At 46.0% G+C, this 24,250-nt stretch overlaps 1 protein-coding gene across 1 annotated transcript in view; it reads left to right on the top strand.

The window, feature by feature from the left end:
• The window catches only part of col9a1c (collagen, type IX, alpha 1c), a 138,802-nt gene that overhangs the window by 12,168 nt on the left and 102,384 nt on the right, over positions 1-24,250 (top strand). Inside the window, exons 4-6 of the mRNA XM_078217022.1 lie at positions 158-287; positions 10,502-10,898; positions 17,347-17,427. Coding sequence (XP_078073148.1) covers positions 158-287; positions 10,502-10,898; positions 17,347-17,427 — 608 coding nt within the window. The remainder of the gene's footprint in view (positions 1-157; positions 288-10,501; positions 10,899-17,346; positions 17,428-24,250) is intronic.

Genomic DNA, 24,250 nt, shown 5'->3' with positions numbered 1-24,250 from the left:
TCTATTAATGTAATGGTTACCCTTTTGTTGTGATGCCAAACATTACTTATGTATGTTCTACAACCCATTTTAGTTCAATTGGCAGGGTGATATTGGAAACGCGCAACTTACTGATTAAAAACCCATCTGTTATTCTTTTGTTTCCCTACACCCTCAGGATTTGATCTCATTACGCAATTCCGATTGGATAGTATTCCATTGCGCGGTGTGCGGAGAGTGGAAGGTTCGACACCACTTCAGATTGCCTTCAGGCTTGATAGAGAGGCAAACTTTGAGATTCCAACAAGGTACGCAAGAATAGACAAAAATCTGTGAGGGTTTGTAAGTCTTGAGGTTTTTTTAAAGTTTTTTTATTCATGTCACAAGTAGGCTTACATTAACACTGCAATGAAATCACTTTGAAAATCCCCTAGTTGCCACATTCTGCCACCTGTTCAAATACACTGAGGGAGAATTTAGCATGGTCAATGCATCCATGTCTTTCGGACTGTGGGAGGAAACCAGAGCACCCGGAGGAAACCCACGCAGATGCGGGGAGAACATGCAGACTCTGCACAGACAGTGACCCAAGCCTTGAATCAAATTCGGGTCCCTGGTGCTCTGAGGCAGTGGTGCTAACCACTGTGCCACCGCTTTTGATCAGTTCTAATTTACGTAGCTCCCGGCAATCAATCCTGGTCCTTGCCAATTCATTTTAAAAGGAAAATAAAGAATATAAAAATTTTTCAAGGAGAAAGGTTATGCACAGCAATGTGTTAGCTGGGTATGATAAAAAAATCCATTAATATAGAAAGATCTTTCCAGTTTTACAACCAAGTCCATACTGGAGATTGCAATTTGGAAATATTTCCCTTATCAAGTTGAGTTATGGTGCCATTATTGACCGAAGTTAAATAAGACTTTCCTTCCAGCCCATTCACACACAAAACATTGCTTCACAACAGCATTGATTGGAGCATTTCCTGGGAGCTAAACCTGCTTTTCCATTGTATTTCTGCTTGAAGTGTGTTGGAAAAACTGCGTATGTATGATCTTGGGAAATAGAGATATTTTAAGTAATTTGTATTTGTATTCAGTGGAACTTTCCAGTTTTTTCCCCAAGGTGCTGGCTCTGGCGAGTAAAGTGGTGTGCAGCACTTTGATAAAACAAAGCCAGAAGCATGTCCCCACCCGTCACGCTGGTGGGCAGGCTCTTTCAGATTTCTTTCAATATGGCCTTTCAAAAGGGGCGCTCCAATCTCCAGCACTAAAAATAAAAACAAAGAACCCCCAATGGACATGGAGCCCCCACCCATGCAAATGGGAATCCCTGCTCCACAAACATTGGCTAACCCCTGACGCACAAGGGAAACCCCCCCAACGGATGCAGGCAACCATCCCCCATGGACATCTCCCATGGAAGCACCCTTGCACCGCCCCCTGGAGGTGAGGGGGCATTGCCAGTGCACTGCCTGGGCACGTCCCTCTCCCAATTTGGGACTGTGCTTAGCCATGATATGATCTCTTCACCTGATTCATGTTGCTCCAGACCTGCTGTAAACATCGGCGAGAGGGAAAATCCAAATGCGGGGGGGAAGATACAATGGGGAAGCCCACTATTGAGATGTAAAGTATTTATCTGTGGTTCCCAACCTTGCTGGTCTTGAACTGTGATACATCAATGGAGGGGGCAAGGGCAATCATGTTGGAAATTCTTGCCACTGAGATTCTTGGTTTATGGCCTCTCACAAGGTTTTGCGCCCACATCGCCATTTGTGCCTGAACAAATGGTGGTCAAAATCCTGACTATTGTGTATGTTAGAAATAAGGTATAGGTTTAATTTCTGTTCCTGTGTTTGTCAGCTAAGAACAAACTCAGGTTCAACTTAGCTTCATGTTAAAAAACAGTTTACTTTCACTTTAAACTTTGCCTGCATTGCAATAAGGTTTTATGACCCCCTAAAGCAAACACAGGGTTTTTTAAAAAAACTAAGCTTTTGCTTAACAACCAGAGGCCCACACTGAGAAACAGGAGCACTTGAGTTTCAGTTTGAACCAGGTAACCTAGAAGCAAGCACTCCCAGAACTGGCAGGACAATGCACAGAGACAGAAAGCCAGTCCCAATCTAAAGAGTAGAAAGTCCCAGAGAATGGGAAAGAGGAATGTTCCAGGAGGACTGTGAAGTCAAAGGATGAAAGTCCCGTTCAGTATTAAAGCAACGTGCAGAGAAAGGGCTCTGAATTAAAGAGACAGCTGTACAAAGCAGATGTTAAAATCAGCCAGCGAGAAGCTAGGTCTCTGAGGTAATCAAAAGGTTTGTGACATCTTAATATATACTGGCGATCCAGGGCAGAGGAATACCAAAGGAGGGGTTGAAATCCTGGAGGTACATTTTCGGTGAAGGTATCTGAGAGAAAGCATTGTTTCAGAGAAGATTCCAAGACGTGTTCTTTGAGAGCAGAAATTGAAAATCCTTGTGTGGAAGCCAGAGTTTCAGTGAGACTCTCTGGCTCTCAGTGTGACAAGTATCTTGGGGGGTGGGCGGGGGGGGGGGGGGGGGGGGGCGGGGATGGAGGGGTAGGAGTGGGGGGGGAGCAGGGTTGGGGGGGGAGTTGATTTGATGAGAAATCTCCAGAAGTTGCTTTGGGTTGGCATCTGTCACTTGGTTTCAGAGTCCGAAAGACGTGCTGGTTAGATGCATTAGCCATGCTAAATTCTCCCTCCGTGTACCTGAACAGGCACCGGAGTGCGGTGACTAGGGGATTTTCACAGTAACTTCATTGCGATGTTAATGTAAGCCTACTAGTGACAAATTTTAAACGTTGTGGTGTGGATGACCACAGTTTGCCTGTGGGTTTACATGGACTGTGTACTGACTGAGAACATTCGCATACAAGCTACATTCTGTAACTTGTATTGTCCTTACAGATCTGTGTATATCTGTAAAGGTATATCTGCGGTGAAGGAGCAGCGTATTATAGTTAATCATTGCTCGTGTAATAATTTTTTTTTACAAGTTCGTCGACAGTCCTGTGACTGTTTGTCCATGTATTTAAACAAGAAGTAAAAGTCAGCATCTATCAAGCCAAGTTCCATCCTGGGATCTGACTTACTCAACAGTGACATCAACTGCGATTGTAACAATGAAGAGAAGGGATTCTGTAGCTTTCATTGAAGTCACAGCAGTGGACTTGGAGTAATTCTCGGCAAATTCCAGCGATTAGCTATTTCCTCTGCACAGCACGATGAGCCTATTCATGTAATTAACCTGTCAAGTAAGCTGCCCATCTTCATAATGAGCAGTTCAAAAATTAGCCTCTATTACTATTTGCTTTCAGTTTTCATTTTGCTGACTGGTTGGCATCCATCCATCTGTGAGGGATGATGGGAATGCAGCCTCAGAACTTTAGTAAGGTCAGATGGGACCATCTGCTGCATTTCTTTTGAAGGCTGAGCAAGACAATGCTGGAAAGACACACAATGTGTCATAGGTGTGACAAATGAACTTGTTCCTTGCTGGTGTTGCAGCGTGATCTCTGTTGACACCTTGATAAGAAGTCTTACAACACCAGGTTAAAGTCCAACAGGTTACCTGGTGTTGTGAAACTTCTTACTGTGCTTACCCCCAGTCCAACGCCGGCATCTCCACATCATGGACTCCTTGATGGCAGAGCTTTGGAGCTTCTGAAACCACATGTCGCAGTGTTGGCAAATTCCTTCCTGCAGCTGGTGTCGCCATTTGCATCAGTTGTCAGCTAGAGTTTTCTACTTGTGGTGATTGATGATGAGATTTTTCGAGTGTCTATTGACAGTAATTTGGGTGCCCTGTCAACCTCTTGGCACGGGTTACTTTCCTGTATCGCATATACTTGGGCACATGCTCAATCTAGAAGATCCTTTCTTGCTTGATTAGAGCTAACATGGTTGGCAAGTTTGTCCCAGATACGACTGCTTCATTAGTGACTTTGTCTTTCCATGTGATGTATTGTCGGCATCGCAGGTGTGTGTAGCTTGTCCAGCCATTGCTACCATGCAGTAATGTGTTGAGGACACAGGCCTTGTCTATAAGAACTTTGGTTTTGTGGGCCATCTGCATTCTGTTAAATAGCCAGAGTCAGTGATTGCTTTTCCAATGTGTGTACTGAGCTAATTTTAGTGCAAGCATAATATTGGTTCGTGAGAGACAGAAAACCTGTTATTACAGAAAGTACAATGCAGGTTGCAATTACAGTGCATGTAATATTAGTCAATATTGATCAATGGGCCAGTGGGCTGACGAATGGCAGATGGAGTTTAATTTAGACAAATGCAAGGTGATGCATTTTGGTAGATTGAACCAGGGCAGGACTTACTCAGTTAATAACAAAGAACAAAGAACAATACAGCACAGGAACAGGCCCTTCGGCCCTCCAAGCCCGCGCCGCTCCCCGGTCCAGGATTGAATCCTGAATCCAGGATCCCCGCCCAATTTTCCAGCCTATCTACATACCAATATCCTATCCACCGAGCTGTCCCTCACAGCTGTGATGCTTTGTTCATCACAACCTATTAACTCACCCCCACCCCCCCATTCCAGACCATGTGATCTCCAGGGAGAGGCGAAAACCCAGAGTGAAAACCCCAGGGCCAATATGGGGAAAAAAAATCTGGGAAATTCCTCTCCGACCCCCTGAGGCGATCGAAACGAGTCCAGGAGATCACACTGGCCCTGATCGGAAAATGCTTCCCAACCCTATTCATTTCCACTTCCACGAACACGAACACCATATGAATTCCCTGCCCCCGAGACAGGTTCCCAACTATCCGCAGTCTCGCTCTGTACTGGCACCAGCAAGATGATCATAGAATGAAGCCTTGAAACGAGAAACAAGGAACAATTAGCCCGCGCCGCTCCCTGGTCCAAACTAGACCACTCTTTTGTATCCCTCCATTCCCACTCCGTTCATATAGCTGTCTAGATAAGTCTTAAACGTTCCCAGTGTGTCCGCCTCCACCACCTTGCCCGGCAACACATTCCAGGCCCCCACGACCCTCTGTGTAAAATATGTCCTTCTGATATCTGTGTTAAACCTCCCCCACTTCACCTTGAACCTATGACCCCTCGTGAACGTCACCACCGACCCGGGGAAAAGCTTCCCACCGTTCACCCTATCTATGCCTTTCATAATTTTATACACCTCTATTAAGTCTCCCCTCATCCTCCGTCTTTCCAAGGAGAACAACCCCAGTTTCCCCAATCTCTCCTCATAACCAAGTCCCTCCATACCAGGCAACATCCTGGTAAACCTCCTCTGTACCCTCTCCAAAGCCTCCACGTCCTTCTGGTAGTGTGGCGACCAGAACTGGACGCAGTATTCCAAATGCGGCCGAACCAACGTTCTATACATCTGCAACATCAGACCCCAACTCTTATACTCTATGCCCCGTCCTATAAAGGCAAGCATGCCATATGCCTTCTTCACCATCTTCTCCACCTGTGACGTCACCTTCAAAGATCTGTGGACTTGCACACCCAGGTCCCTCTGCGTCTCTACACCCTTTATGGTTCTTCCATTTATCGTGTAGCTCCTCCCTACATTATTCCCACCAAAATGCATCACTTCGCATTTATCAGGGTGGGGCGTTGGGGAGAGTTACAGAACAAAGAGATCCAGGGGTACATGTTCATAGCTCCTTGAAAGTGGAGTCACAGGTGGACAGAGTGGTGAAGAAGGCATTCGGCATGCTTGGTTTAATCGGTCAGAACATTGAATACAGGAGTTGGGACGTCTTGTTGAAGTTGTACAAGACATTGGTAAGGCCACACTTGGAATACTGTGTGCAATTCTGGTCACCCTATTATAGAAAGGATATTATTAAACTAGAAAGAGTGCAGAAAAGATTTACTAGGATGCTACCGGGAGTTGATGGATTGAGTTATAAGGAGAGGCTGGATAGACTGGGGCTTTTTTCTCTGGAGCGTAGGACACTGAGGGGTGACCTTATAGAGGTCTATAAAATAATGAGGGGCACAGATCAGCTAGATAGTCAATACCTTTTCCCAAAGGTAGAGGAGTCTAAAACTAGAGGGCATAGGTTTAAGGTGAGAGGGCAGAGATACAAAAGTATCCAGAGGGGCAATTATTTCGCACAGAGGGTGGTGAGTGTCTGGAACAAGCTGCCAGAGGTAGTAGTAGAGGCGGTTACAATTTTATCTTTTAAAAAGCATTTAGATAATTACATAGGTACAATGGGTGTGGAGGGATATGGGCCAGGTGCAGGCAATTGGGATTAGCTTAGGGGTTTTTTAAAAAAAAGGGCAGCATGGACCAGTTGGGCCGAAGGGCCTGTTTCCATGCTGTAAACCTCTGTGACTCTATATGTAATACTGACACGATAGTGGGAGGTGTAACATTATTTAGTGAGTGACAATCTCACTATTATGGAACATGTAATATTAGTCTCTATGTGACAAGCCCAAAACAATGCCATTATAATGTTTAAAGTTTGATTTATCAGTGTCACAAGTCGGCTTACATTAACACTGCAATAAAGTTATTGTGAAAATCCCCTAGTCGCCGCATTCCGGCGCCAGTTCGGGTACACCGAGGGAGAATTTAGCATGGCCAAAGCACCTAACCAGCTTGTCTTTCAGACTGTGGGAGGAAACTGGAGCTCCCGGAGGAAACCCACGCAGACATGGGGAAGACGTGCAGACTCCACACAGACAGTGACCCAAGCTGGGAATTGAACCCCAGTCCTTGACGCTATAAGGCAACAGTGCTAACCACTGTGCCATTAGTCCGTGAGTGACAGTTCCAGTGTCATGGAAAGCCCTCTTGTAAAATGAATAATAACCATTCAAATACTTTGATTTTGGCGGCACGGTGGCACAGTGGTTAGCACTGCTGCCTCACAGCGCCAGGGACCCGGATTCGATTCTCGGCTTGGGTCACTGTCTGTGTGGAGTTTGCACGTTCTCCCCGTGTCTGCGTGGGTTTCCTCTGGGTGCTCCGATTTCCTCCCACACTCCAAAAATGTGCAGGTTAGGTTGATTGGCCATGCTAAATTGACCCTAGTGTCAGGGGATTAGCAGGGTAAAAATGTGGGGTTACTGCAATAGAGTCTGGGTGGGATTGTGGTTGGTGCAGGCTTGATGGGTCGAATGGCCAACCTCCTGCACTGTAGGGATTCTATGATCCTAATGCTTTTCTGGCTTCAGGTTCCCCAAATTAAGTCTGGGACAGGAGGGGCGGTGACTGATCTTCCCACCCACAGGGCAATTGGGACCCTTGAGTGGTCACTTAAGAAATCCAAGTCCGCTGCTGCTGATACTCACCCAGCACGGGGATGCGGGGGAGACCACGCTATGTGGGAAAGGCACTAGGTATTGCTTAATGGGCATGCTTGTGGCTTGGTGTGGGGATCTCTCCTGTTCGGGCACCCTGTGCCCAATGGAGGAACCCATGGGAAGACTCCCTCACCCTTTATATTGACTCCCATCAACCACCTCCCCCCCCCTTCCCTTATCACTGCCTGCCTCAGTGCCAGCCCCAATAAGTGCCTGTTCCACTTATCTATCTTTCAGGGCTCCAACGATAACCCTTCTCCTTGGGCCGACTGCGGAACTGGCAGTGGCCACAGCTCCTTGTGGCACTGCCTGTACTGAAGAGCTGCAGGCCTCTGATTGGGCATTACCTCTTAGCAGCAGGACATTTGCCAATCAGGACCCGGGAAACCTGCTAACAGGCAGTAGAATGCCTGATCAGGATTTAATCCTATCAGGGCTCCCAGCAATTACCATAACAGTGTAGCCACCAGCTCTCCAGCCAGTAGTAATGCTCACTGGTGCGACCACTACATTCCTCCTTGTGCTACCAATCTCAGCTATGCTGCCCTGAAATAGATATGAAAAAAACGTCGGTGCTTCCTTCCCCAGGGCTGAAGAAAGTCACGGGAAATTCTGTTGAACAGCGAATGCTTCTATATAGTTATTGAGTTTTGCAAGTTGCTGCAGATAGTGGGTAAATTTAGCAAGCTTCGTGAGAGATATTTTCAGCTTCTGGTGATAAACCTTGTTTAATTTGAAGAAAAAAAGGAAAAGTAATGACTTTTCAATGGCTACATTTACGTAGCACCTGTCATAAGGTTAGGCCATTCCCAAGTGCTTTCCAACATTGAAGTGCAGAACAATGGCACAGTAGTTAGCACCGCTGCCTCACAGCTCCAGAGACCCGGGTTTGATTCCCAGCTTGGGGTCACTGTCTGTGTAGTGTTTGCACATTCTCCCCGTGTCTGTGTGGGTTTCACCTGGGTGCTCCGGTTTCCTCCCACATTCCAAAGATTTGCAGGTTAGGTGGATTGGCCATGATAAATTGACCCTTAGTGTCACGGGGACTAGCTAGGGTAAATATTTGGGGTTATGGGGATAGGGCCTGGGTGGGATTGTGGTCAGTGCAGACTCGATGGGCCAAATGGCCTCCTTCTGCACCGTAGGGATTCTATGATTCCTATTTATAATTACTGCTGGAATGTAGGAAACTCATCAGTCAGTCTGCACATAGCAAAGTCCGACAGACGGCAACATGTCAAAGACCAGATAGTCTGTCATTCTGTAATGCCTGACTTGCCAAATTGTTGTGGTGGATTTCAGAGAAACCCCAGAGAAACCTCTGAAGCAGCACTCTCCTCTGATACAACTCTCAGCTCTAATACAACTCTTCCACCAAGTCACACATACAAAAACAGAAAATGCTGGAAAATCCCAGCAGGTCTGACAGTATCTGTGGAGAGAGAATAGAACATAGAACATTGAACAGTACAGCACAGAACAGGCCCTTTGGCCCATGATGTTGTGCCGATCTTTATCTGAAACCAAGATCAAGCTATCCCACTCCCTATAATCTTGGTGTGCTCCATGTGCCTATCCAATAACCGCTTAAATGTTCCTAAAGTGTCTGACTCCACTATCACTGCATGCAGTCCATTCCACACCCCAACCACTCTCTGCGTAAAGAACCTACCTCTGATATCCTTCCTATATCTCCCATCACGAACCCTATAGTTATGCCCCCTTGTAATAGCTCCATCCACCCGAGGAAATAGTCTTTGAACGTTCACTCTATCTATCCCCTTCATCATTTTAGAAACCTCTATTAAGTCTCCCCTCAGCCTCCTCCGCTCCAGAGAGAACAGCCCTAGCTCCCTCAACCTTTCCTCATAAGACCTAGAGCCAACGTTCTGAGTCAGGATTGCATTTCATCAGAGCTGGACACAGCGCTTTGTCACAGATACGGACTACTCTTACAGTTAGTCAGCACACAGAACATGGTTAAAAATTTCCAATCTTTTATTATTTAACCTTTCACCCAAGAGCTTGCTAGAGACTGTATGTTCTTGTAACAAATAAATAACCATGCTGACGAGTTCTGCTGATCCTTGAGATAGAGCGGTTGACGCTATCAGCTCTATCTAAAGAGCATGTGCTCTTTACTCTGATGCTGGCGTGTTAGTGCTGTCCCCCTCTTCCATGCATTCACCCTTACATTGATTGAGGGATAAATACTGGCCAGGGTACAAGGGGTGACTTCCTGTTTTCTGCTTCTAAATAAATTGATCAAGTGATCCCACAGTCCTGGGCTAACAAGGAGAAAGAAAATCCCTAGCGATCCTGAAAGTGATCATTATCTAGAGATCTCTGGCAGAACTGCAAGAATGTAGACATTAGGCAAGAGCACAATCACCCGAGAACATACAGAACCGTAGAATCCCGACAGTGCAGAATGAAGCCATTCGGCCCACCGAGTCTGCACCGACATTTTACCGAGGTCCACCCCCACAACCTGCCCTGTGCGTTCACCATGGCCAATCCACCTAACCTTCACATCTTTGGACTGTGGGAATAAAACCAGAGCAAACCCACATAGATAGCATGCAAACTCCACACAGACTGTCACCCAAGGCCAGAACCATTGAATCATAGAATCCCTACTGTGCAGAAGGAGGCTATTCGGCCCATCGAGTCTGCACTGACAACAAGCCCACCCCGGCCTTATCCCCGTAACCCCCCATATTTACCCTGCTAATCCCTCTAACCTATGCATCCCAGGACACTAAGGGGCAATTTAGCCTGGCCAATGAACATAACCTGCACATCTTTGGAGCGTGGGAGGAAACCGGAGCACCCGGAAGAAACCCATGCAGACATGACGAGAACGTGCAAACTCCACATGGACCCAAGCCGGGAATCGAAGCCAGGTCCCTGATGCAGTGAGGTAGCAGTGCTAACCACTGTGCCACTATGTTGTTCTTGCATATAGTCTGTCAAAATTCACACAAAAAATGTCTGCCTTGATAAATACTGGAATGTATGTCAGCATGAGCTAATGACAGCAGGTGAAAAAGAATAATGAGGGACAACAAAATTGGAGAGAAAGATAAATATACAAATCATTGATCACACTAATTAAATGAGTGTAGCAGTTTGTAAGGCCAAAATGATTTGACTTGATCAAATGTAATCGAACATTTAATTTCTTCCAGAATCATCTATCCACGAGGGCTCCCTGAAGAGTATTCCTTTGTCACCACATTCAGGATGGTAAAAAACACGATTAATAAAGTATGGAACTTGTGGCAGATTGTGGATGAAAACGGCTACAAGCAAGTAGGCCTGAGGCTGAATGGCAACACCCAGTCCTTGGAGTTTTATTTAGTTGGCCTGGATAGCAACTTGCAGTCAGTCATCTTCCGAGGGATCTCTCAAATCTTTGACACTGACTGGCATAAGATCCTGGTGGGTGTGGAGAGGGATACAGTCAGCCTATTTGTGGACTGCCATCGGGTAGCTTCCCAGCCCATTAAGCCAAAGGGCATCGTCAATGTAGAAGGGGACACTCTAATAGGCCGACTGGATTCAAGCCCAAAAGTGTCAGTAGTGGTGAGATAATTTTTATATTTCATTTGTCTTGGTTGAATCCCAAATCAGATTATTTGAAAAATCATTGCTGGAGTAATTTTCCTCAGCCCAATATTGACTGCTCTGACTCCACTTCACCTAACCTGGTCTGGAGGGTATTGGCTATGAGGAGAGGTTGGAAAAACTCGGTTTGTTCTCACTGGAACGACGGAGGTTGAGGGGTGACCTGATAGAGGTTTACAAGATTATGAGTGGCATGGACAAGGTGGATAGTCAGATGCTCTTTCCTCAGATAGAAAAGTCAAGTATTAGGGGGACATAAGTTTAAGGTGCGTGGGGAAAAATTTAGAGGAGATGTGCGAGGCAAGTTTTTTACACAGAGGGTAGTGAATGTCTGGAACGCGCTGCCCGGGGAGGTGGTGGGAGTAGGTACGATAGTGGCATTTAAGGGGCAACTAGACGAATGCATGAATAGGATGGGAATGGAAGGATACGGACTCCGTAAGTGCATACGGTTTTAGTTTAGGTAAGCATCATGATTGGTGCAGGCTTGGAGGGCCGAAGGGTCTGTTCCTGTGCTGTACTTTTCTTTGTTCGTTACACCCAACTTCTGATTATACTCGACAGCTTAATTAGCTTTAATTACATGATCTACGAATAAAAAGCACTGGGAAGCTTCCCATTTTTTTTCCTGTCTGGCCCAGATTGTATTTGTCGGCTTATCCAGGGCCAAGTGGGAAGATTCCCAACCCTCAGTGAGGAATTCATGCCTGCGAGTTTCAGAAAGGAGCCAGCTGTCTGCTCAGCCGTTAACAGTCGCTGTGCACCTGCCTCGCTCAGAATAGGATCAAGGCGAGCTTGTCACGGAGATAGATTTGGTTCCCAGTTTCCATTGCCAAATGAGTGGCAACCCTTCAAGTTGCTGGGCCAAAATCCTGCAACTCCCTTCCTAACAGCACTGTGGATGTACCTACACCACAGGGACTGCAGCAGTTCGGGAAGGCACCACCCCCAGCACCTTCTCATGGGTGATGCACATCAATTGGACACGAGGCTCGAAGCTTCGGTAAAAGAAGGCTTTTATTAACTAACAATGGAACTAACAGAACTTTAACACACTATCCCAGACTGAAGAGGTCCCGCCCGAGCAGGGGGTCTTATACCTCTCCCAGGAGGCGGAGCCCGACTGGGATGTGCCACAACAGTAACAACCACAGGTGTATCAATCCCACCCTAGCCCAACAACAACATTAGAACAACCCAACAACAACATTAGAACAATCCCACAGTGGGAACCAACGATGGTTCACCACAATGGGTAATTAGGGATGGGCACCAAACGCTGGTCTCGCCAGCGACACCCACATACTGTGAAAGAAGCTTTTAAAAATGTGCCAATGGAATATGCTCCGTTCAAGGACGTTAGTCGCAAATTCATCATTAGAAAGCATTTGAATGCAATTTTAGGGTCTTGGAAGGTATTGGAAGCCCCAAATAAGTTACATCAGCATTATCCATCCAACTAAATGCAGTGTGGCCATACAGCATACTACACAGATTGGTGTTCCCACCCTATTGATATTTGCGACTCTTCAGGGCTAGCTGTTTCTGGTGTGCATTCCATAGGCCCTAGCGGGCTGAATATTACAGTGGGGTGGAGAGCTCACCTTGCCACAGCTATAAAGTGCAGCAGATGGGCTAAACAGGGTCACTGTGGGAATTTTGCCCCTCACTGGGGAGGAAGTCCCACCTTCGGGATCTGTTGGCCTATCTGATTGGCCTACAGCTTCATCCACCCCCTCAGCACCTCAAACGCTTTAATGGGTGCTGCTGGGACTGTAGTGTGAAAGTAGAAACTGGCCCAATGGAGTGCAATAAATGGATAATTCCAGGGCCTTGGGCAGGGAGGGTTTTGGTAGGTTAATGAGGGGCTGGGGGCAGCAGGTGGGTAGAAAGATGGGCTTCCATCTTTGGTGGGAGGCTGCATCCGATCTGCAAAGGGCATCCCCGAAAGATAGAATCCTCCCTTTCTTACTGTCCTTTGAAGCATTTAAAAAACAATGGGGCTTCCCATTCCTGTCTGACTGCCCATGTCAACCATTCCACTGTGTGTACAGCGTATTGTCAGGGTCAATTGATTGGTAACAAGCCCAGTTGCCCCTTGATTACCTATTTAAATATAGCAGGTGTGCTACCGTTTTCAGCACCCAACCACAGCCCGTACTATGGGGGTGAGCTCGGGTCTTGGTGAGAAGGTGGTGTTTTGGGCCGATGCCCTCACATATGTGCCCATCGACCCCCCCACGCAGAAACCACACCTGGTGGGGACATGTAACAAGTAGCCCTCATTCCCAAATTCCAGGTATTACATCCCAGCAGCTGTTGGCTGAACTCTCAGCATTTCCATAGAACCATAGAAAAGTTACAGCACAGAAGAACGCCATTCGTCCCATCTTGTCCATGACAGCCTGAGGACACCCAGGTACCCTTTCTAATCCCATCTTCCTGGACTCGGCCCTATAGCTTACAGCACTTAAGGAGTTTTATGTTGATTATATAACAACCATCTTTTTGCAGCATGATGGAGTTTTATGGTGTTCCGCCTTCTTTCAAAGATCTAGGTTCAATGCCGTGCAGCATGCTTATTTGCCATTTATATACTTAGTCATGGTTTACGTGTGAAAGGGATTCCCCTCCGGGATTTGTTGATAGATTGGCCAAGGCTGTGGTCCACCTCCTTGGAGTGATTTCCCCTTTTTAGCTTGGTACTGGATCGAGATAGGCTAGAAGAAGCCTATGAATTCTGTAGCATAAAATTCATCTCTGACTCACTCAGGTGCCTGTATAGTACATCCCATTGACCATGCATTCAATATCTGTCAATGTATTTATCTTCTACATCTCTGTCCCCGACAACCACTGGCCCACCTCCGTTTAGAAGGTAACCCGAGAGTCAGGACCCATGACACTAGCCAGCAATGCACTCCAGAGGCTCACCATCCCAGAAAGTGAAGAGTTACCTGATATCTGGACTAATGCTATTTTTGCATTCTCTGGACCTCCCCAATCTGCCAGGAGGCAGAATCACAGAATGAGGCCATTTGGTCCATTGTGTATGTACCGGCTCGCCAAATGGGCATCATGACTTAGTGCCATTCCCCTGCCTTTTCCCTGTATCCCTGCACATTGTTTCTCAATTGAACCCTCCTCTACCACACTTCCAGGCAGTGCCTTCCAGACCCCACCTCTGTGTGAAAAAGATTTTTTTCTCACATTTGCTTCTTTTGCAAATCACTTTAAATATGTGCCTTCTCGTTCTTGGTCCATTTATGAGCAGGAACAGTTTTTGCCTAACTAGTCAGCCCCCCCTGCTTTGAACACCTCTATCAAATCTTCTCATAGCCGCCTTCTCTCCAAGGTGAACAGTCCCAACCTCTCCAATCTATCCTCATAACTGAAGTTTCTTATCCATGGAACCATTCTTGTGAACCTCTTCTGCACTCTTTCCAATGCATTTTCCAACCTTATCATTATTCTATATGTCTCTATTAAATTGCCCCTGAGACTGTGCTGCACGAAAGTAAATTGACCCAGCTCAATAAGCTTATCAGAGTAACTGATGGTTTGGACGCAGCATAAAATAGGTGCAAAGCATGTTTAATTAAACAGTGGGACAGCATGCACCTGCTCTTTGTTGATGTTGAGCCCAACGTTAAATTTCTGTCCGCCTAAAACAGGTTATTTGAATCTGTTGAGTAAGGTCCTAAAGCCTGTTGAAGTCTCCGGTATAAAATGTTTTATTGATAAGTGAAGCAGACATCAGGGCTTCCTAAAGAATCCTAAATCATGATCCTTTACCTTTTTCTTCCAACATGGAGCAAAGAATTGTAATCGTACACTATGTGGATCAAGAATACTAATAATACATTTGCATCGGTTCGATGGTTCTAGTGAAATTCTAAACACATTATAGGAGTGAGGTGGTGACCTTATCCAAACATGTAAGATCCTGAAGGGGCTTGACAGGGTAGATGGTGAGATGGTTTCACTAGTGGGAGAGTCTCGAAAAAGGGGACGTAGCTACAAGGGCCGGTCACTTAAAACAGAAGCAGAAATTTCTTCTCGCAGAGGTTGGCGAATCTCTGGAATTTTCTGCTCCAAAGGACGGTGGAGGCTGGATCATTAGAAGTATTCAAAATGAAGGTGGCTAAATATTTGATAGATCAAAGAATAGACGGCTATAGGGAAATGGCCCAGGAAAGGAGTTGAAACTGGCATTGATCAGCCATTATCATACTGAATGGCGGGGCAAGCCTAACGGGCCTGGTGGCCTACCCCTCCTGTTCCTTGTGTTGTGTTCTTGTGTTCATTGCAAAAATGATTACAATGATGCAACAGTGGGATTCCTACTTATGATTATAATGGGTGTAGAAGCCTAAAGGGTAATTATGAAATGTTGACCTCGAGAATGAACATGAGGTATGCTGATTGTCAAACTGTCTACATCTGAATTAAATAGTTGAATCCAGAATTTCTGCTCGGCAAAAACCTGAGATGATGGGCCATAATTTGCACTTGCCTGACTCAACATGGTTTGATTAAACCGCAATTTTTGTGGTAAGTTTAATTCAAATAAATAAATATAGCAGCTACCAACTTATGGACACTGGTCTTTGGAAACTCAGCATTTGAGGGGGCATGATCTATGGAGTTAGTGCAGAATTTAAAGTTCTTGAGCAGCTTAAAGAAAAATATGAAAACAAAAATAGTTTTTGGAAGCAAGACTCCAAATTAATTTGCTTCAGAAAATCTGGTAGATCTGTAAGCTTTGCACAGGTTTAAGAATGCCAAGTGATGCCAGTATGTAAGATCTTACTCACAACATCTGATCAACGATGGGTGAAGTAGTTCCTCAAGTGAAACAACACAGTGATGGTGACAGGAACTGTGCAGGGTAGTCCACAGAGCCTCAGAATCACAGAATGGTTACAGCACAGGAGGCCATTCAGCCCCCTGTGTCTGTGCTGGCTCTCCAAAGGAGCAATTTACTGAATGCCCCTCCCCTGCCTTATTCCCGCAGCCCTGCACTTTCTTCCTTTTCAGATAATAAACCAATTCCATTTTGAATCCTTTGATTGAACCTGCCTCCACCACTCTCTTGGGTAGTGAATTCTAGATCCTAATCACTCGCTGTATGAGTAGGTTTTTCCTGCTGTCGCCAGTGCTTCTTTTGCCACTTAGACTTGTGCCCACATATTCCTGATCCTTCCACCAATGGGACACATCTTTCCCCTCTGCTTTGAGTTAGTAACAACTCAATTATTGCACACAGAAACTGGTTGTGTGCAGCATTTTCCATTTTTATGATTTTTCAATGAAATGTTCAGAATTATTGGATTACTCGTTCTTTTGAAAAAATGTGCCTTTGATCATCTGATAGGCCGCAGAAACAATGCTGGTCCAGAGCTTGTTAGTAAGTCACCCAAAGAAAAGTTAGGTCTGCACTTCAAGATGCTCACTGGGTTATTGAAGTGAATAGTGACAAAGTTAATGAAAAAACTAGCAACACATGACTGATATTTGGATTCGATGCTTTTAAGTTCTTGTTTGACAACTTTATTGTGCTTTGTTTGACCTGTTACATTAATGGAAGGAAGAAAAATATAGACCCTTTGAAGTAAACTGCTTAGTCTGGCAAGTTTATTCCAAACAGCTAAAAATAGTATGCAGCTGCACCCGTCGCATGTTATTGGAATAATTTTCCTGTCAGGAGTGAACATATTTGGTTTGATTTATTTTTGTCATGTGTTGCGATACAGTGAAAAGTGCTGTTTCTTGTGGGCTATACAGACAAAGCATACCATTCCTAGAGCACATAGGGGAGAAGGAAAGGAGAGGGTGCAGAATACAGTGTTGCAGTTACAGATAGGGTGTACAAAAAGATCAGCTTAATACATGGTAGGTCCATTCAAAAGTCTGATGACAGCAGGGAAGAAGCTGTTCTTAAGTCAGTTGGTATATGATCTCAGACTTTGGTGCCTTTTTCCCGATTGAAGAAGATGGAAAAGAGTATGTCTGGGTGCGGGGGGGGGGGGGGTCCTTGACTATGCTGGCTGCTTTTCCGAGGTAGTGGGAAGTGCAGACAGAGTTAATGGATGGGAGGCTGGTTTGCGTGATTGACTGGGCTACATTCACAACCCAATATGACATGCATCAGTAACTGAGGGTGGAATTTTCCACCAGTGAGATAGTCCACTCCCGCCAAAGTCAATGGACTCCTGAAAGGCTTGCCTCATTTTCCAGCCCCACCCGCTCTGTGACGGGGCCACAACATTCAGCCCTGACTGTCCGGTAATGTACAAACGGAAAATAAAAAGTGGTATTTTACATGCTACACTGGAGCAGCAATGCGCTTTAGGGCCGCTCTATCCATTTTGTCTGATTTGTAACAGTTTTCTCTTTCATTTAGTTTGAGCTGCAGTGGATGCTGATTCATTGTGATCCACAGCGAGCGCACCGTGAGGCCTGCACAGAACTCTCCATACAACAGGTAAATAAAGAGCTCAGTCCCTGTTAAAACATGTAGGTTTGATTTCTCTCTCCCTCACTCTGATTTCTCAGTGAAGTTATTAGCCTGTCTCTGCTCATTCTCTTGATAACTGTCTCTACTCCCTGCACTTGTCTCTATTTTGCGCCCTGTGCGTGTATCTCTTGCTCTCCTTTTTTGCTTTATTTCTTCATGTCTGCCACTTTGAGTTTGACTTTCTGGCTTAATTTGTCCCCTCTGCTTGCATCCTTCCCTTGTGCATCTCTTCCCTCTCAATCTATTGGTCTCTTCTCCCTCTATCCCTTGCCTATCTTTCTTTCTCTGTTGTTTGCATGTACTTTCTTCCCCTTTTGACTTTCTTTGTATGTTTCTCCTTTTTTTCTTTCTCCTCAGTTTCCCTCTCTTTTTGCCCTCCTCTTCATTCTTGTGATAGTATATACTGGATATGGACAGTAAAAAATTCTGAGTTAATATTTTTTACTAATTAGACTGGGATTCACACAAAACATGGAATCATAATAAGAAAATAAAATGGATTGAACCAAGATGGGATTTGCATTGTTCATAACATTGCAAGATATTCTTGAATTGCTAATCAATCTGAAACACAAATGATTGCAAATACAGCACCTAAAATCTTTTTAGTGATGATATAAAATGCTTTAATTTCTTCTCTGTACTCTTGGTTTCAATCCCCAGACCATCCCCATGGGCCCTGGCCTCCGTCAATAACTCTTTGAAGCTAACTGCTGAGAGGTCCAGGAGAATTGACACTGAGAATGACATGCCCTTCAATTTTATTCCGCCAATAAAAAAGCAACTGTTATAAGATTGTGTTCAATTTTTTTTTCAAATGGACTAGAGGCATTAAAACTTCCTTTTAGAATTTGGGAATTGGTTTAGATTCAACGTAACTCGTATCCTTTGAAGGCCAGTCAATATTCACTACCAAGAGCTACATATGAAGATCGATCACAAGGGTGAGCTTCTCAGTGGAGCTATGCAGACCGTAAGGCTCACTCCCAACCCATCCCTATCCTAACCGCTGTGCTGCCTTTTCTGTTGCACAATATAAATGCACAGCTGTGCGTTATAAATGAAAATGGTTACAATAAAAAATAACATCAAAGAGAGAGCTTTATAGCTCAGTACATGTAACCCCCGTCCGGAGAAGAGAAATCTTGGAAAAAAAACTAAATTTAATATTTGATGTTCAAAGCAGAGGAAAAAAATATTTCTGCACCTTTGATCTATCGTGAGCCTTCAATTCCAGCGCAAGCAGAATGGATCAGACCTACATTTTTTTCTGAAGAGTTCTCTATTTGTACAATATATGTATGTCAATGAGACTTATATCTCTCACTAACTTTCACTCTTTTCTGCTCTTTGTATGTTAAGGTTACAGGACAGTTGTAACCTCATATTACTAATTTGTGCCTGATTATGAATATATCTTTAGTTAACATGTACGATTGATTAATATGATGACTTGTTATGATTCAGTTCATTTCAGTTTTTCTGACAGGATTTTTAGTTTACTCTGGATGAAGCAATTACTCGAAGCACATTATTTCAATTCAGTGGACGCTGCTTCCACACAACTAAGTTATGCAGCACTGTCATCTAGTAGTGCAGGTATTGAGGACACAGTGAGATGTCAGTGGATATGAGCTGGCCTTTTTCACTGGTGGAGGTGTCTTTTGTATGGATTGTATCTGAGGGTCACCATCTCTGAGACAAATGACCAATGGGACAGGATCTGAAGGATGTGACTTTTTTTCTGAGCCATAGAAACATAGAAAATAGAAGTAGGTGTAGGCTGCTCGGGCCCTTCAAGTCTGCTCCACCATTCATTATGATCATGGCTAATCATCAAACTCAGTATCCTGACTCTGCCTTCCCCACATTTCCTTTGATCCCCTTCACCCCAAGAGCTATATCTAACTCCTCCAAAACCTACAGGCTGGAATTCTCCCATCCTGCCTGCCACTTGAATTTTAGCGGGCGGGTTGTGGAAAATGTGAAACGCCATTGACAGTCGGGCAGGAATTTCAGGCTTTTAGACCCGCGAGGCCGGAGAATTCCACCCACAATGTTTTGGCCTCAACTGCTTTCTGTGGTAGCAAATTCCTCAGGCTTAGCACTCCCTGGGTGATGAGATTTCTCTTCATCTCAGTCCGAAAAAGTTTACCCCTTATCCTTAGATTATGACCCCGAGTTCTGGACTCCCCCACCATCAGGAACATCCTTCCTACATCCACCCTGTCTAATCCTGTTAGTATTTTATAGGTTTCTATGAGATCCCCCCCCCCCTCATTCTTCTGAAACCCAGCGATTATGATCCTAACTCAGTCAGTCACAGAGAGACTCAGGGCCCGATTTTACCATCAGGTTGTGCCTGTTTTCAGGCGCGGAAACTTGGCAAAGTTGGGCATGAGGTGAGTAGCACGATCCCCGCCCACCTCCATGCTGGTTCCCCTTTTACCAAGGCCCGAAAATGGCCGCGATCGGGACCGTGCCCGAAACGGGCGCGACGGCCATTTAAATACATTTACATGTATTTAAATTGACTTAATGGGCTGCATGCCCAATCTTACCAACATTTCCCCCTTTACCACTGCGTTCGCCCATCCAGAATCAGCGCGAAACAGACATGCTCTACAAAAGTGTGATTTGGGCGCTCCAGTGAGTGAGGAGGTAAGTGCTGAGCATCCGAGGCTTTCTGCTTGAGATCGATGGGGAGGGGGGATATAGGGGGGGTCCGCTGCCACTCTGCTGTGATCAGTGAGGGGGAAGGGAGCAGTCCACTGCCACTCTGCCTGAGATCAGTGAAGGGGAAGGTGGGTCCGCTGCCACTCTGCCTGTGATCAATGGAGGGGTAAGGGGGGGGTCCGTTGCCACTCTGCCTGTGATCAGTGAGGGGGAAGGGGGGTCCGCTGCCACTCTGCATGAGATCAGCGAGGGGGAAGGAGGGGGCCGCTGCCACTCTGCCTGAGATTAGTGGGGGGGGAGGTGGAGGGGAGGGGGGGAGTGGCCCGTGATCAGTCTGGGTGGCGGACGGGGTGGGGGGATAAGGGGGTCAGTAATGTTGTGGGGGTGGGGCAATGTCTGTGAGGGCCAGGGGGAGGCATTATCCGGCCCGGGAGCGATGTGGCAGGGGAGCCGCATTCTATCTTTTTTTTCTGCGCATGCGCAGTTGGAGGTGCCGATCGGAGCTGCAGGATTTCGGGCATGTTAAGCCCCGCCCACAGGCTTCTGCAGCACGATTTGGAATCGCTGATATTTTTTCAGGCAGAGTGCGTATGGGGGCGCCTGAGATGGGGTCTAAAAGTCAGATCTGAAACACAGTCCACCCAGCACTTAGAATCAAAATGGTAAAATAGGGCCCTCAGTCTCTCTCCCAGTGACTCAGCTAGTTAATGCCCTGCAAGGCTCAGTGACTGCTCCGTGAAATGTATCCTGGCAAGGAGACAGCCCCTTGGTGAAATGAAGAGGAGGGGATGTGAGAAAACTGTCAAGGACAATAAAATACCACAAATATTTCTTGGGGGCAAGCCAGTAAATACAGTGCAAGCCACTGCGCATGCACCCTGATGTTCCAGTGCACTATGTGCAAGAGTACATAACGCATTGGGAGATTGTCACTCCCCCAGACGTCGCACTCCCATCCCCCCCCATCACCCCCATGATTGCGGCTCCCACCCGGTCGATTGCCACCCCACGCTCCCCGATGCAGCGTGCACAGCCTCCGCGCACTGTCTCGCCTTCAGGCCGTGCCTGGTGGGCACTGCCAGGTTGCCAGGCTGGCACTGCAAGGTTGGCGCTGCCTAAAGCGCACTGCCCCCGACCACCCTGGTGGCCTCGATGTCCTCCGGTCCCGCTAGTGATGCCATCACATTAGGTCCCTATTGCTGGAAACCATACGTGATGCTTGCCGGTGAGGACCCCCACTGGCGAGGCACTTGCGTCCTGGGCTCACTAATAATATTGAAATTAGGATTTTACACTGATCGGGACCAGTAAGATTGCGAGAGGCGAGAAACCGGGCGCGAACCCCGTTTTTCACCTCCCAATCTTACCGGCTCACCACAACGATTGACTGATGTGACGAGCCATTAAAATTGCCCCCATACAGTACAGGATCATGAGGTTTAAAAACATATGCATCGAACTCACAAGCAATGACAAACCTTCTGAAAACACTGGTTCTGTCTCACCTGTAGTATTATGTCCAATACTTAGGGAGGATGTTCAGAGAGGATGCAGAAAATATTTATGAGCATGACTCTCGGGATGATGGACTTCAGTTATATGGATAAATTAGAGAAGCTGTGGTTATTCCCCTCAGAGGAGAGGAGGATGAGAGTAGATTTTGTTGGGAATGTTCAAAATCATGAAAATCATTAAAGTAGATAGAGATGATTGGCAGAAGTGTTTGGAACCAGAGAACACTGTGTTACATTGGCAAAAGAAACAACAGCAACATGAGGAATAATTAGACGCAGTGAATGGGTAGAATTTGGAACGTGCTACCTGAAAGTATGGTTGTGATCAACAAAATCAGAGCTTCCAAAAGGAAATTTGATAAGCACCTGAAGAGAAGATGTTTGCAGAGTTATAGGAAAAGAACAGAGGGTTGACCAGCTGAGTTTCTGTCAGAGACGTTGGCATGGATACGAAGCGCCAGCTGGCCTGATTCTGTGTTCTAATCATTATATGATTCAATGGATGGGGTTTTCCAGCCCTTGCTGTTCGTGGGATCTTCCGGTCCCATCCACGTCGAGCTCCCCATCCCCCTATTGGAGATTACCCTGCACCGGGCAGGCAAGCCAGACAAAATGTCTTCAACTTTGACGGGACTGGAAGATCTTGCTGGTGGCCAATGGCTCAATGTCTCCACTCCGGGAAAAACAATGATTCTAATGGTTTCAGTTCTTGTCTGCAACAGTGTTTCTCCGACCGTCTTTGATTTATGCTCCCCCACCCCCTCCACGTCCCTGCTCATTTCCTGAAGCCACTGACTGTGCTGAATCACAGTGCCGCCGCAGTTGCTGGTTTTTTAATTTTAAAAAAATGTTTTATTCATTCATGGGACATGGGTGCCGCTGGCTAGGCCAGCATTTGTTGCCCATCCCTAGTTGCCCTTGAGAAGGTGGTGGTGAGCTGCCTTTTTGAATCACTGCAGTCCATGTTCTGTGGGTTGACCCACAATGCCGTTAGGGAAGGAATTCCAGGATTTTGACCCAGCGACTGCGAAGGAGTGGCAATATATTTCCAAGTCAGGATGGTGAGTGGCTTGGAGGGGAACTTGCAGGTGGTGGTGTTCCCATGTATCTGCTGCTCTTGTCCTTCTAGATGGAAATGGCCGTGGGTTTCGAAGGTGCTGTCTAAGGATCTTTGGCGAATTGCTGCAATGCACCTTGTCGATAGTACACACTGCTGCTACTGAGTGTCAGTGGTGGAGGGATTGAATGTTTGTAGACGTGGTGCCAATCAAGTGGGCAGCTTTGTCCTGGATGGTGTCAAGCTTCTTGAGTATTGGAGCTGCAACCATCCAGGCAAGTGGGAGTATTCCATCACACTCCTGACCTGTGCCTTGTAGATGGTGGATAAGCTTTGGGGAGTCAGGAGGTGAGTTACTCGCCGCAGTATTCTTAGCCTCTGACCTGCTGTTGTAGCCACTGTGTTTATGTGGTGAGTCCAGTTGAGTTTCTGGTCAATGGTAACTCCAAGGATGTTGACAGTGGGGGTATTCAGTGATGGTTACACCATTGAATTTCAAGGGGCGGTGGTGAGAGTGTCTCTTATTGGTGATGGCCATTGCCTGGCATTTGTGTGGCACGAATGTTACTTGCCACTTGTCAGCCCAAGCCTGGATGTTGTCCAAATCTTGTTGCATTTGAACATGTACTGCTTCAGCATCTGAGGAGTTGCGAATGGCGCTGAACATTGTGCAATCATTGGCGAACATCCCCACTTCTGACCTTATGATGGAGGGAAGGTCATTGATGAAGCAGCTGAAGATTTTTGGGTGTAGGACACTACCCTGAGGGGCTCCTGCAGAGATGTCCTGGAGCTGACCTTCCACAACCACAGCCATTATTATTGTCACATGTATTACTATACAGTGAGAAGTATTGTTTCTTGCGCAGTATACAGGCAAAGCATATCATCCATAGGGAAGGAAAGGAGAGAGTGCAGAATGTAGTGTTACAGTCATAGCTAGGGTTTAGAGAAAGATCAACTTAATATGAGGTAGGTCCATTTAAAAGTCTGATGGTTGCAGGGAAGAAGCTGTTCTTGAGTCGGTTGGTACGTGACCTCAGGCTTTTGAGACTTTTTCCCGATGGAAGAGAGTATGCCCGGGATGCGTGGGATCCTTGATTATGCTGGCTGCTTTTTCAAGACAGTGGGAAATGTAGACAGAATCATTGATGTGACCTTACCTACATCACTACATTTCAAAAGCACCTCATTGGCTATAAAGAGCTTCAGGGTGCCGTGAAAGGTGCTATGGTAGTATAACGTTTTCTTTAGCATGCACGCAGTAAAGTGGCATTGCAGCTGTGGCAGATATCAATATCAATGATGTTTCCAACATGGGTCACTGAACTAGAATTAGTAGTAGAAATTATAGTTTAGTAAGGACGTAGCGAGCTAACCTAGAACACACTGGGAATAAAACTGGAGATCTGCTATTTGGCTCAACTAGTGATTGGCTCAACCTGATGACCCACTGGGAAACTAGATAGCCTCTTGTTCAAGAAACACCGATGCGTTAGTTTGAAAGGGAAGGACCCTTGCAATGAAACAAATCCTTGTGCCA

The sequence above is a fragment of the Mustelus asterias genome, chromosome 7, assembly GCF_964213995.1.
Source record: "Mustelus asterias chromosome 7, sMusAst1.hap1.1, whole genome shotgun sequence".
In the NCBI taxonomy this organism is placed as follows: domain Eukaryota; kingdom Metazoa; phylum Chordata; class Chondrichthyes; order Carcharhiniformes; family Triakidae; genus Mustelus; species Mustelus asterias.
This window is presented reverse-complemented; position numbering and strand designations above follow the sequence as displayed.